Here is a 13,097-nt window from a genome sequence, read left to right as displayed (position 1 = left end):
AGTTGCTTCTAAGTTATCATTGAAATGGACCAGTGTTCTCAGTTTTTGAAATCTTTTTAGGGACATAACATCAGCAAGAAGAGGAATTCTTGAAGAAGTAGCCCAATAATCTTCTATTGCTGGCAGCTGTATTACCCCCATAAAAATCAAAATGGAGAAAAAGTCTGTTATTTCGGAAGTATTTGTGTTGACACTTAACCCAGTTTTTTGAGTACTGTATAAATTCGTCTGGTATACAATATTCTCTATTAGATTTAGTGAAAAAAACCTCGTAAAATACTCAAGAGGCAAGGCTACCTCTACTGCATTATTGCCTATAGTTGGATTTTCGAACGGAATGGTTTCTATGTCACTTTCAGACCAGTTATAATTTACTGACTCCACTACTTTTTTACGTTTTCTTGGTGGTTCTTCATGATCGCCTTCTTCATTTGTTTGATTAGCCTCCTCTTCAGTTAGCAGTTGATGATTATGAGGTGCATCATTTTCATCTGATTCTGCGGCAATTTTATATTGATGTTTTCAATTTCTTCATCATACTCCTCCATATCAGACAAATCAGAGAGATCAGAGTTAACAGGAACAATACACGGCATTTTGGTCTTTTTTCCATAAAAGGAGGTAGTTGATATTTCATTTAAATTTTCCATATTGAAATCTTATATTGAAAAAAAAAGTCAATTACTAAACTGACAATGTTGCTTCAGAGCCACATGTTGCCACATTTTGTTCAACAAAATAATATCATTACTTACCGTATACAGCAAAAAATAGCAGAGAATTACACTAAAACAACCTTTGTTTATATACCAAATAAAAATTCAAGGTCATAGTACTCCTAACAAACGGTTGATAATAAAAATTATGACACACCCACTTACACGTAGGTCTCTACTGGTATCCTCTCTAGTAAAATTATTTTTTTCAAATATCTCTATTGAATGTTAGATGTCGCCACCAGTTTTATATAACCAACACGACTTGTTGCTTACAATCATCATTGTCAGATAACACTATATAAAGTAGAAATTGATTTAAGAGCTTATAACGACGATGTTGCCTGAGAGCATCAAAACCAGATACCGGGTTAACAACCAGGAAGTCTTGGCAGTTGGTCAAACCTTTGCCTATTGGCCCACTGAATGATGTTGGTCCTGTGGTTGGACCGTCAAGAGCAACAAAAACTTTCCTCAGGGGCAATTCGTTTAAGTGCAACATACATATTACTACTTGGACCGGATATTGCAATGCGCGTTCAAACAACAAAACTGCATCTTGCGATGTTCCAGTGTTCGTTGCCGTACCATCACATCCAAGCGCTTTGATATTTGAGTTATCACTCATGTAACTTAATATTGATGATACTATATCTTTCCCAGATCCACTGTTTGGAGTTACATGACCGAAATATGCTGAACCTGGTTGCTCGACCAAAGATGTGTTCTTCTTGTATGGTTTTACGGACAGATTTCCCACGTACAATTTCTTTGATTATGGTTTCATCCTTCCTACCATCGAAGTAAAGAGCAATTATTTCGTTTGTGCGAGTTGAATTAATACTTAGGCGGTACTTTAACCTTTCACGAAAAATCTTGGACTTGTCAATAACTACGGCTTGGTTTTCTGGTTATATGACATTCAAATCTTGTAGAAGAGCACTTGCTAGTTGAGCACCTGCTCTGTTTGAAATGCCTCTGAGATCACATGCCATAGAAAACAATGACAGATTCACTGGCAGTCCTTGTTTTACTTTCACGCTTGGACTTTCAATTTTGTTTCTTAGAGGAGTTATGAACCTTGAACTTTTTCATCAGGCCTACTTGATTCTTCTTCCATAGATTCATCATCAGAGTCACTACTAAGCATATCCACATTTATTAAATCAGGTGGAGTAGTTAGTTCCACATTCCTACTTAATTTAGATTGCAGGGACTTTTCCTTCCGTTTGTTTTGTTTTCCAATTTTTTTAGTCTCTGCTTGGTCAATACCTCCGATAATCATCATCCTCAAGTTCCGTTGGTCTGTCAAGAATGCATGTTCTAATTTTGGTACTTTTCTTGGAGCTGGGCACAAACATTTGTCTAGTAATATTGTTAGTAGGTGAAACAGGTATTGATGATTTTTTCCAAATTTGCTCTAATTTATGTGTCACTCGCATTGCAATTAACTTTTTCTATGGTTGGTAGCATCCTTCAGATTTCAACTGATTTCTCACCCATTCAAAATACCTCAGCACGTCACTTTTAGTAGGTAAAACATTAATATCACTAATGTCAACAGGCTGTCCGACCATGGGAGCTTCAGTGCATTTCCTCGTTGTTATAGTGTTTGTCTTTTTTACTTATGATAGAAAAACAACAAAACCACACGGAATTCACAAGTCATAAACCACACACACTAAACAAAACACACTGAAATACATGTAATAACGCGCGAACCACATGCTGTCAGATTGAACGGTGGAGTCAGACTAACAGAAACAAAGGGTCTGAGTGAGTGATGGAGGGGAGCCAGACACCAGACATCCGGTGACTCACAAGTCAGTGCCAGCTGCCCGTCTCCAAGATCAACTTCTGCTTAGCTGACGGACTTAAGTTTTGACCCATTGCATTAAAATACAGCACTGTAATGATTGTATTAAAATTTTTTTTACTGTTTCTGATTCATGTCAAACTTGAATTAAATATGAAAATTGTGATATATTTAGGGTAATTCCGGGTTACCTAAATAATTTAACTCAGAACCAAAATGTTTACTATGGATAAATTAAATGTAAAAATACACATTTTTTAACTTGATTACATCAATTACTATTTTATCTATCATTTGTAATTTATAAACTGTGTAAATTATTTTTTCAAAAACGTATTTTTTTACAAAAAATTTATAAACTTTTTGTACTTTCCGGGAGACTTAAATATTGTTGGAATTCAAAAAAAGATTACTACCATCGTAGATCTACCAAAAATTTTTTGGTACATCTACGATAGTAGTAACAACTTTTTATCAACTTGAAAAATTAAATAATAAAAAAAAAATTGTGATACACCCTATTGTACATTAGTGTATTCACGATCACGATTATCTCTGGACCATCCTGCAGTACTTGCAGTAGTATAATCATGATCACCAGCATTTGGTGTGGGTGGTAAAACTATAATTTCTTCAATGAAATTACCTACAAATAGAAATAATAAATGGGGCAATACGCAGTTCAGGGCATTCTAACTTAACCAAGCTTTTATATGACATTTAACATACCCTTAAATGGTGTCAGAGTTGCCAAGTCTCCAGTTTTTTCATACTCTCACATAATATTACAGAAATGCGTATAAAAATTCATAGATTTTAGTTAAATTAAAGATAATAATCAAATGCATATACAATAAAATTGATTAAAAAAATTAATAGTATTAATTAAATTACCGTATATAATAGAAATGAATTGAAATTATATAAAAATTTATAGATTTTAGTTAACCCTACAGCAGGCGCGCCGACTACCGTTTCATAACCGGGCGCGCTATGTATTTTGTACACAAAACACATTTTAGTTGATTTTATCAAATTTAGTGCGTTTTAACAAAATGACAACCACGATTTACAAAAATAGTTTACATACAAATATTCTACATAGCCCACATCTAACTGTTGTGCCAGAATTTTTTGAGCCTGGACATATTGCACAACGTCCACGTTTTCTAGAGCTTTGCACTTGTGTTCTAGTAGGTTCTTCACATGATTTATATTTCATTAGAAAACCTTGAATATCCTGAGGAAGATATCGCATTGTCGCTCTTTCTGAAAGATGTACTTTCATTAAACTCAAGCTTAAATTCTTTAGAAAAATTCGGCGACATATTTTGGGATTTGTTTTATTGGCACAAACAACACCTGCGCGTTGATACCCGCCATATCCATTAGAGAAAAAAATATAATTAGTGGCCATCTTCTGGTTATTCTTTTTACAGAATATGATGCACACATTTGGTCAATAGTATCCACACCGCCTTTTGTGGCATTATAATCTAGAATAATTTCTGGTTTTTTAGTTTCGACGTCTACGGTGGCAGTGTCATGCATCGTGAATAAAAGTATGACCGACTTACTTTTTTTTGGAACAAATGAAACCAAAGTGACATTTTTCTGGAATCCAAAGAGTGACGTTCCCACTTCTTTTTGTTTTTGGGGTAAAAATTCAATAGGTATTTCCCTTTTGTTTTTTCTCAAAGTGCCAATTGTAGTTATTTTATTTTCCAAAAGGGAAATAGCTAAAGGATAACTGGTATACCAATTATCGATTGTCAAATTGCGATTTGAACCTTTTATATAATCAATAAGCATATCTACAATATCACTGGGAGAGTTTGATACAGCATAAGGCCCCTCAGGTTGCCGTCCACAATAAACCTCTAAATTTCCAATAAAGTAAGTTTGTGCATCGCCCAAAATGAACAGCTTGATACCGTATTTTGCTGGTTTATTTGGTAAATACTGGATGAAACTACAACGTCCTCTGAATCCCTCTAGTTTTTCGTCTATTGTAACAAATTCACCAAGATTATAGGAATTTTTACAGTTACCAACAAATGCGTCCAATATTTTTCTAATTGGTGCAAGTTTGTCATATATTTTCAGTTCATGTCTTGTGGTTTTGTCATCAAAGCGCATTGAACGTAACAAAAATAAAAATCTTTTGTAACTCATTAGGGTAGAGTGAGGTTAACTGGACATCTTTTGAAAAAAAAAATTATATTTACTTAGTGTCTGGTTCAAAATAAGCCAATATTTATCCTGTGTTTCGTTGTTATTTGACTAACCATTTAATACGGTTTTTGAAGTTTAATAAATATCTAAAGGAATAAGGGGATGATTTTCGTAATAATCTGCAATTTTGACCAGTTAACCTACCTAGTAACCTACCTAGTAACCTACCTAGTAGGTTAACTGAAACATGGAAGCGGGCTAACTGAACAGTATGATATACCAAAAAAAAAATGAGTAAAGAAAATAGGGAATTTTCTTAACAACTCTTTATTGAACTAATATAAAGTAAAGTCAAATTCATTAAAGTCTATGTTAAAAGAAATCATTTTAGCAAACCTGGCACTGCTACTTTTTATCGGCAGAGGCAGTTTGTAAATAATATCATCAATAGGAACAAAACCGGGGTCGCCTTCTAAGAAATATCGTGTTTGGTTATGGCGTTCCATAAAACTAACATCATAGCCGTTTAACAAATTGTCATCAATGTGAGCCACATAATGCCTACAGGTTGCATTAGTCTTGCCATAAACTTTTGCAATAGCATAGTCCCCTTTTGAATTTTTGGGTGGATTGGATTCTACATCGTCAAAATCTTCTGGTGAATCGAAACTTTCTTGGTAACTGACACTTTCGTTACTGGAAGATGTGCTTTCTCTAAATACACGTTTTTTTACAACTTGTGTCTTAGTTTGATTTATTTTTATTTTTTTATCAACAGATACATAGACTATTTGTACGTGAAATGAAATCTTGACTGTCTTTTTAATTTTATTTTTATTCGGATCTACTCTGTATGAGTAAAAGAAACCAATTCGCTAACGATTTCTGCTTAGTTGAGGAGACATGTCGTGGAATGCAAATTTTAGATTCCCCATGTCTCTATTAACATCTTTATCAACGTCTGTTATACCTTGCATTTATAGAAGGTTCAGATTAAGGCAGTTATCTGAATTGTGTTTCGAAACTATTTTACGGATTTAATATCAGATGTCGCTATTGCGTCCGTTTCGAAGTGATTTTATCGTTGCTTCCCAAAGACAGGAAAAGATTAATTTTCACGTTGAGAAAGCCTATGAATAACTGTTCTGATGAGCTTTATTAAAGCGAAATACGTATCAACAGATACATAGACTATTTGTACGTGAAATGAAATCTTGACTGTCTTTTTAATTTTATTTTTATTCGGATCTACTCTGTATGAGTACAAGAAACCAATTCGCTAACGATTTCTGCTTAGTTGAGGAGACATGTCGTGGAATGCAAATTTTAGATTCCCCATGTCTCTATTAACATCTTTATCAACGTCTGTTATACCTTGCATTTATAGAAGGTTCAGATTAAGGCAGTTATCTGAATTGTGTTTCGAAACTATTTTACGGATCTAATATCAGATGTCGCTATTGCGTCCGTTTCGAAGTGATTTTATCGTTGCTTCCCAAAGACAGGAAAAGATTAATTTGCACGTTGAGAAAGCCTATGAATAACTGTTCTGATGAGCTTTATTAAAGCGAAATACGTATCAACAGATACATAGACTATTTGTACGTGAAATGAAATCTTGACTGTCTTTTTAATTTTATTTTTATTCGGATCTACTCTGTATGAGTACAAGAAACCAATTCACTAACGATTTCTGCTTAGTTGAGGAGACATGTCGTGGAATGCAAATTTTAGATTCCCCATGTCTCTATTAACATCTTTATCAACGTCTGTTATACCTTGCATTTATAGAAGGTTCAGATTAAGGCAGTTATCTGAATTGTGTTTCGAAACTATTTTACGGATTCATATACATATTTTACTAAAATAAATACGGCAACACTGTGACCCGGTGCCTTGAGGAAAATCATGGAGTTAGAATCTATACAGAAGCTATGAGCATATTAACGTGTGTATTAAAAACGGCGTAGGTAGGCGTGGCTAACGGTGATACCAATATGGCGGTGGGATCATGGCTGGACTCAATAATATTAAAACTACTATAAAAATATGACTAGTTATTCAGAAGATTTAATCATAATCTACAAAGTGCAATACATTTTTAATAAACTATGATTTATTTATCCCGCGGTAAACACGAAAAACATGATATATTATACACTACTCAACAATTGAAGTGGATAATTTTAAAATTCCTAAATTAACATATAAAACTATTTTTAAAATAATTGCCTGTACTATACTCTATATGCTATCTTATTGCCAATATTTTTTGCATGTGATTTTTTTCTCCCTATTCTTATCGGCCCTTATCTCGTACAAAGAGAGACATGTTGTTCCAAACATGAATATATCATTCGTATAAAAGTGCTTATATTATCTTTACCAGTTGTTAATAAGTCAAGAAATCTATTTATCACAAAAACATTATGCCGCAAAGACATTTAGAACTAGTGCAGCTCGAGCAATTAGTTCGTTGGATCCAACAAGGCATAACTCAACAAGAGGTTGCTATGAGGCTAAATGTGTCGCAAAGTGTGATAAGTCGTGCATGGAATCGGTATGTAGCAACTGTATCTGCAACATACAGGCATGAAGAGAACGATCTACAACTCGTCGGCAAGACCGTTTTGTAGTTCTGACGGCAAGAAGAAACCCAACATTCACGGCATCCAGAATTAACAGTATCTTCAGGCATGCTACTGGACGAGCGATTTCCAGTAAAACTGTCAGAAGACGGTTACATTCATCTAATTTAAGGGCTAGACGGCGCACTACCCATCAACGACTAACTAGAGAGCAGCGTGCATGCAGATATCGCTGGGCGATGGAACACTATCAGTGGAATTTCGAAAATTGGAGGAATTGTCTCTTTACTGATGAGTCCATGATGGCCGAATATTGGTGTGGAGGAAAAGAGGACAGCGTTACAATGAAAATCTGAGAGTCCCAACCACTCTTTTTGGAGGTGGATCCGTTTGCGTGTGGGGAGGCATAGTACCAATTGTTGTTCCATTTTTTGGTGCAATAGACGAACAATTTGTTCTGATTGATGATAATACTCGCCCTCATCGTGCGAGAATAGTCAACGAGTGTATAGAAGTTTATGGCATTACAAAAATGGAGTGGCCAACGTGTCCACCTGATATAAATTGCATTGAACATGTTTGGGCCGAATTGTCTAGGCAACAAAACAGGCTCCTTCAACCGCCCCAAACCTTAGATCAGTTGGACAATACATTACGCGAGATTTGGGAACGTATATCGCAGCAGTTTATCAATAATTTAATAAGAATTCTTCCAAATAGAGTTAGAGCACTAAGGCGACACAGAGGTGGACCCACACACTATTAATTTTTCTTTTCGGGATATTAGAAATTGAGCAGGAATATAAATTTTAGGTTGTTAATTTTACAATATTTGTTTATTTTCTATTTTTTTTCTTAAAGAATTTCTTTCTTTCGGTTCATCTGTATGAAAATACGAAGTAAAAATAAATCTTTATTTATATCACTCCATTTTTCTATTTGACCTTATGAACAAAAAATAAAATACACATTTTCATAATATCCACTTCAATTGTTGAGAAGTGTACATAAAGATAAATTAATACAGTCAAGTACTATTAATTTATTCTCTGAAGTACGGGCCAGTACTTTGTTTACATATTTCTATACTAAGCTGCAGAACGTTATTCCTGAAGATTTTTTTATTAACATTGCTTCTGCCACTTCAACTACGTTGAGAACAAGAAACCATTATTATGCACTATCACAATATTACAGTTTCTATAGGCAATCCCGTTTAAGATTGCAGCGCCATTGCGTATATAACTCGAACCTTTCAAATCGACATTAATACATAACCTTACATTTCCGAATTTCCCTTGGCTTGAAATAGTGTTTGTTTTTATTCAGTTATGGCAAAAAAATCTAATTATTATTGTTGTGTGCCTCAATGTGATTCTTGGATAAAGCGTGATAGTAATTTATCGTTTCATTCTTTCCCTAAAAAGAATAAACAAGACAGAGTTTTATTCAATGGCACTTTAGTTAACAAACGAAACTTATGGAAACACCTTCTAAAAATGGGAAAAGAGCCTAGTCCATATATGAAAGTGTGCAGTTTACACTTTAAAAATGAAGATTACTTTAAGGGTATGTTTATGTATTATATAAAGTAGCTATTATTAACAGGTAAATATTTTTATTTTAGAAGAAAACTTATCTAAACTTAGAAGATTGAAAAGATGTGCTATACCCAGTTGTAAGTTGCCAAAAGTCAACATATTGTCAAAAGAACTCCCCACTAACTCTACCCGAGCTGAACGTTCTAAAAACCGCACAAAACAAAAAGTGAACCCAGAATGTGATCCTGAACCACCAAGTATTCCAGATGTTGATGTTCCCAATAAAACAAATGAACCATCAGAAGAAGACATTTTATGTGTTGATGCACTATTGCAATTAAGTGGTGGAACAGTAAAGTCTTTTAAAGACTTTCAAGTTCAAGTCAACACTCCAAAAGTGGTTACGTTATCAGATATAATAACGTCAGATACCATGCTATGCAGTTTTACAGGATTGCAGAATTTCCAATTACTGGATGGTATAGTGTCATCAGTTAATTTAGTGTATAAAGACATTAGAAGTCATAGACTAGGTGTAAGACAGCGAATAATACTAACATTCGTAAAATTGAAGTTGGATTTAAGTTACGCAGTGTTAGCACCATTGTTTGGTGTTACTCAAGGTTTGTGTAAAACTTATATTACACAAATGATATGTATCCTAGCAGAAGTGCTTCAATGTACTATATATATGCCTTCAAGTGCAGAATTACAAAGGAATGTGCCCATTTGTTTTACTAATTTTGAAGATACAGAAATGGTTCTGGATTGCACAGAAATAAAAGTGTATAAACCAAAGTGCTTGTGCTGCAGAATACGTTTCTATTCCCAGTATAAAGGAAGTGAAACCATAAAATTCATGACAGGGGTATCTCCTTCAGGAGTAATCACTTTTGTAAGTAGACCATATGGTGGTCGTGCATCAGACAAAATAATCTTTGAAGAAAGTGGTGTAATTGAACAAATTAAGCCAGGCTCTGCAATTATGGTGGATAAAGGATTTTTAATTGATGAATTGTGTTCATTTCATAACGTAAAACTCTACAGGCCTCCATTTTTAGAAAAACGAAAACAACTACGTCGTGAAGAAGCAATTCAAAACTCAGACATTGCAGCGGCTAGAGTTCATATTGAACGAACAAATCAGCGCATAAAATTATTTAAAATTTTGAGTAATAAACTTCATACTAATTTTATACCATACATACAAAATATCTTTATTATTATATGTGCTGTGACTAACTTGTCTTCGCCTATATTGGCAGATAATAAATTTTTACAATAATAAATATGTTTCTTTATTTTGACATGCATATGGAATGTAACATATATTTAAAATACTTAGTTTTAACATTAAAAAGTAATTTCTTGGCAAAATCATCATTGTAAGGTACATTTAAAATTACCATACTGGCATCATATGGACAATAAATTAAAAAATAACATTCTTTTATATTTAACATTGCCATCCCACACTGAATTTGTCCATAATACATATGACGTTCCTTTAATTCGTATATGTTATTTTCATTCTTTTTTAGGTAATTTAATGTTTTTAGAACATCAAACACTGATTTTGTAGCACCTACAAAAAAGAATAATGATGAAATGGTTGCAAGTGTGAGTCCATAAATGTTAGGTTAAGTAAAGAAAAGAGGCTTTCGGGACTTAGAGTTTATGTCCCGTCCTCAGGCCAGAAAGAGGTTTTGATGGTTTGCTGTTAAAAAACAAAGATATAAGTTACAAGTAGGTTTGCAACTAACGTGTGTGAATGCATTCAAAGTCATTATCTCCTCACGATAGGGCCATGTTCACTCAGGTACCAGGTTGGGACTTTTTTTGTAATACCATATTATGTACTAGTTGAACTTTTTAAGTACTTATGTTCTGTGCTACAGCTGTTTTTGTCTGTTTTCTTCTTAAATCCAATAAAATAAGTTATTTAAATTATTTAAAACGATGGACATTGCAAACATTGATTTATACGAATACACTTTTAAAAAAAGTGTTTCATTTCAAATATTAAAAAAGAACAAAACACCGATAAACTCCATTATTGGATTTAAGAAGAAAATGACAACCAATTTACAACCGTGAGGAGAAGACATGATAGACGTTTGTTTATGCAGTGCAAGTGACTTTGAGGATTGCCGTCAAATCTGTTTGCTTCTACATATGGTATCATTTAGCCACATAATAGTTTGATACAATTGTTCAATTTTAAAAAAACACAACTAAAAACAAGTCCCTACCTGATACCTGAGTGAATGTGGTCCTGTCTTGAGTAGATGACGACTTTGAATGCATTCACACATGTTAGCTGGAAGCCTACTTGTAACTGATATCTTATAACTTTGTTTTTTAACAAGAAACCTCTTATTCTGGCCTGAGGATGGGACATAAATTATAAGTCCTGAAACCAGTAGCTAATATTTAACATCAATAAAGGATAAAAGATTGTGAGTATTGGCCTTTTTCTTTGCCTAACCATTGCAAAAAAGAATAGTTAAATAACTTGTTATGAATATGTGATTATAATTTACCTTCCATTGGACATTTTATTTCAACCAATGCTACGGGATTTCCGTTATTAAAAATAACACCATCTGGAGAATATGCCAACCAATTATTATTATGAGAAACAATTAGACCAAATGTGGACACTGTTTGTCCAGTTGCTTTGACAAAGCATTCACGTGCTGCAGCTTCATACTTCAACCCATGCTTAACAAATTTGTTTGTAAAATGTTTTGGATTGAAATACTTTTCAGCTTTAGTGATCCAATCGAAACCAGCGTAGGTATATATGCCATATATTCTAGAGCCAGTAATTCGATACTTACGCTGTTTGTGCCATTCTCTTTGAGATATTTTTGTTGTAGTTGCAACATGTTCTGTATCATTCATAAAATGAGATTGCACAAAATCTTTACAACAATCCTTAATCTCAACGGTTAAACCTTCTAATTCCATCATAATAACAGATTGGCTGGCATTATTAAGTAATATGTTGAGATGTTGATTGTTATTTGGGTAAACTGTTTCTACACTGGTAGTTGGTGATTCTCTTCTGCCTACCCTACAATATAAAAATACGATTAATGATAACAATGATGATAAATTGCTAAGAAATTACCGATTCAAATGTAATGCAGATTTTGGAGCATGCAATAAAAGATTTTCTAAAATATTTGGTTTCTTTTCACTGGAGATTGTGGTTATTTGTTTGGCCCATTTATCCTTATAACAAGGCATTTCCGGTATGGAAACAGCTTTATATTGATCTTTGCTGGTTGCTTTCCTTAGAGACCAAGCACATTGTAAGTCTGTTTGGGATAGCTCTTCCAAAGTTTCCAAAGGTATTCTAAAAATAATAAACCAGGAATATATACATTGATTTGACAATATATTTGTACAAAAAATTATTACCTGGTACAATGTAATAACACAGCTGAAATATGTTTACAATACCCACTGTTTGCACCTTTAAAAGAGCATTCCATCTTATGCACACTTGCTATGTTATTGACAATATTTAATTGTCCTTTGATCACATGCGGCGATGATTGCAAGGCACTGGTTTGTAAACAAAGAGCATAAATTACAATGCAGTCTTGCTTTTCTGTATGTAATCTACCACACATAATTATGTGACCTGCTCGAACAACTTGCTCGCCTTCATAGACTCTTCTAGAATTTTCATTCCCTCCTAGATATTTAAAATATTCAACTACAGAAAACATTATTTCATTTTCATCCATTATACTAGAATAGCGTAAAAACCAATGTAAAAACCGAAATAAACTTTGGTAACAAAACAAAACGAATGCGATTTTGATATAGACAAATCTAAGGTTATGTATTAATGTCTATTTGAATAGTTATGCACAACGCCACCAGATAGAGTTTTGGTTAGGAGAAATCGTCTATAAAAGTATTATAAAACTAAAAATATTCGAAAAACATAAAACGTAAACAAACATATACGATCTGTCAAAAGTGTCAAAACAATATGGCCGAAGTGGGGTCGTTTTTAGTCACGTGATGTCCTCTCCATAGATTCTAACTCGATGAGGAAAATATATTTGGTTAGGTTAGAGTTAAACAAAATGCTTTGATTTGAGACTTGGCTAATGTCTTACTACTATCAATTTTAAAAATTGTTATTTTTTTGAAAATATGATAATCTAGATAAATCCTTATAATGTTATGAGTTTAACTAACAACAGCCAGAGATGAAACACCTGCAAATAACGGAAAA

The 13,097-nt window shown here is 33.6% G+C and overlaps 2 protein-coding genes across 2 annotated transcripts; one reads left to right on the top strand and one right to left on the bottom strand.

Annotated features, from left to right (window-relative positions):
- The first annotated feature begins 8,794 nt into the window (after positions 1-8,794).
- Positions 8,795-10,121, top strand: LOC140450896 (uncharacterized). Its single transcript, XM_072544577.1, has 2 exons — positions 8,795-8,864; positions 8,923-10,121. The coding sequence occupies exons 1-2, from the start codon at positions 8,795-8,797 to the stop codon at positions 10,119-10,121; spliced, it is 1,269 nt and encodes a 422-aa protein (XP_072400678.1).
- On the bottom strand, positions 10,110-12,597 carry LOC140450895 (uncharacterized). Its single transcript, XM_072544576.1, has 4 exons — positions 12,266-12,597; positions 11,973-12,200; positions 11,380-11,915; positions 10,110-10,421 (listed from the first exon to the last, which is right to left on the bottom strand). Exons 1-4 carry the CDS (start codon positions 12,595-12,597, stop codon positions 10,135-10,137), a joined length of 1,383 nt encoding a protein of 460 aa, XP_072400677.1. The 3' UTR covers positions 10,110-10,134.
- Between the last annotated feature and the right edge of the window lie 500 nt (positions 12,598-13,097).

This window comes from Diabrotica undecimpunctata, chromosome 9, assembly GCF_040954645.1.
Source record: "Diabrotica undecimpunctata isolate CICGRU chromosome 9, icDiaUnde3, whole genome shotgun sequence".
NCBI classification, from domain to species: domain Eukaryota; kingdom Metazoa; phylum Arthropoda; class Insecta; order Coleoptera; family Chrysomelidae; genus Diabrotica; species Diabrotica undecimpunctata.
The sequence above is the reverse complement of the archived record's forward strand: the minus strand, read 5'-3'. Positions and strand labels throughout refer to the sequence as shown.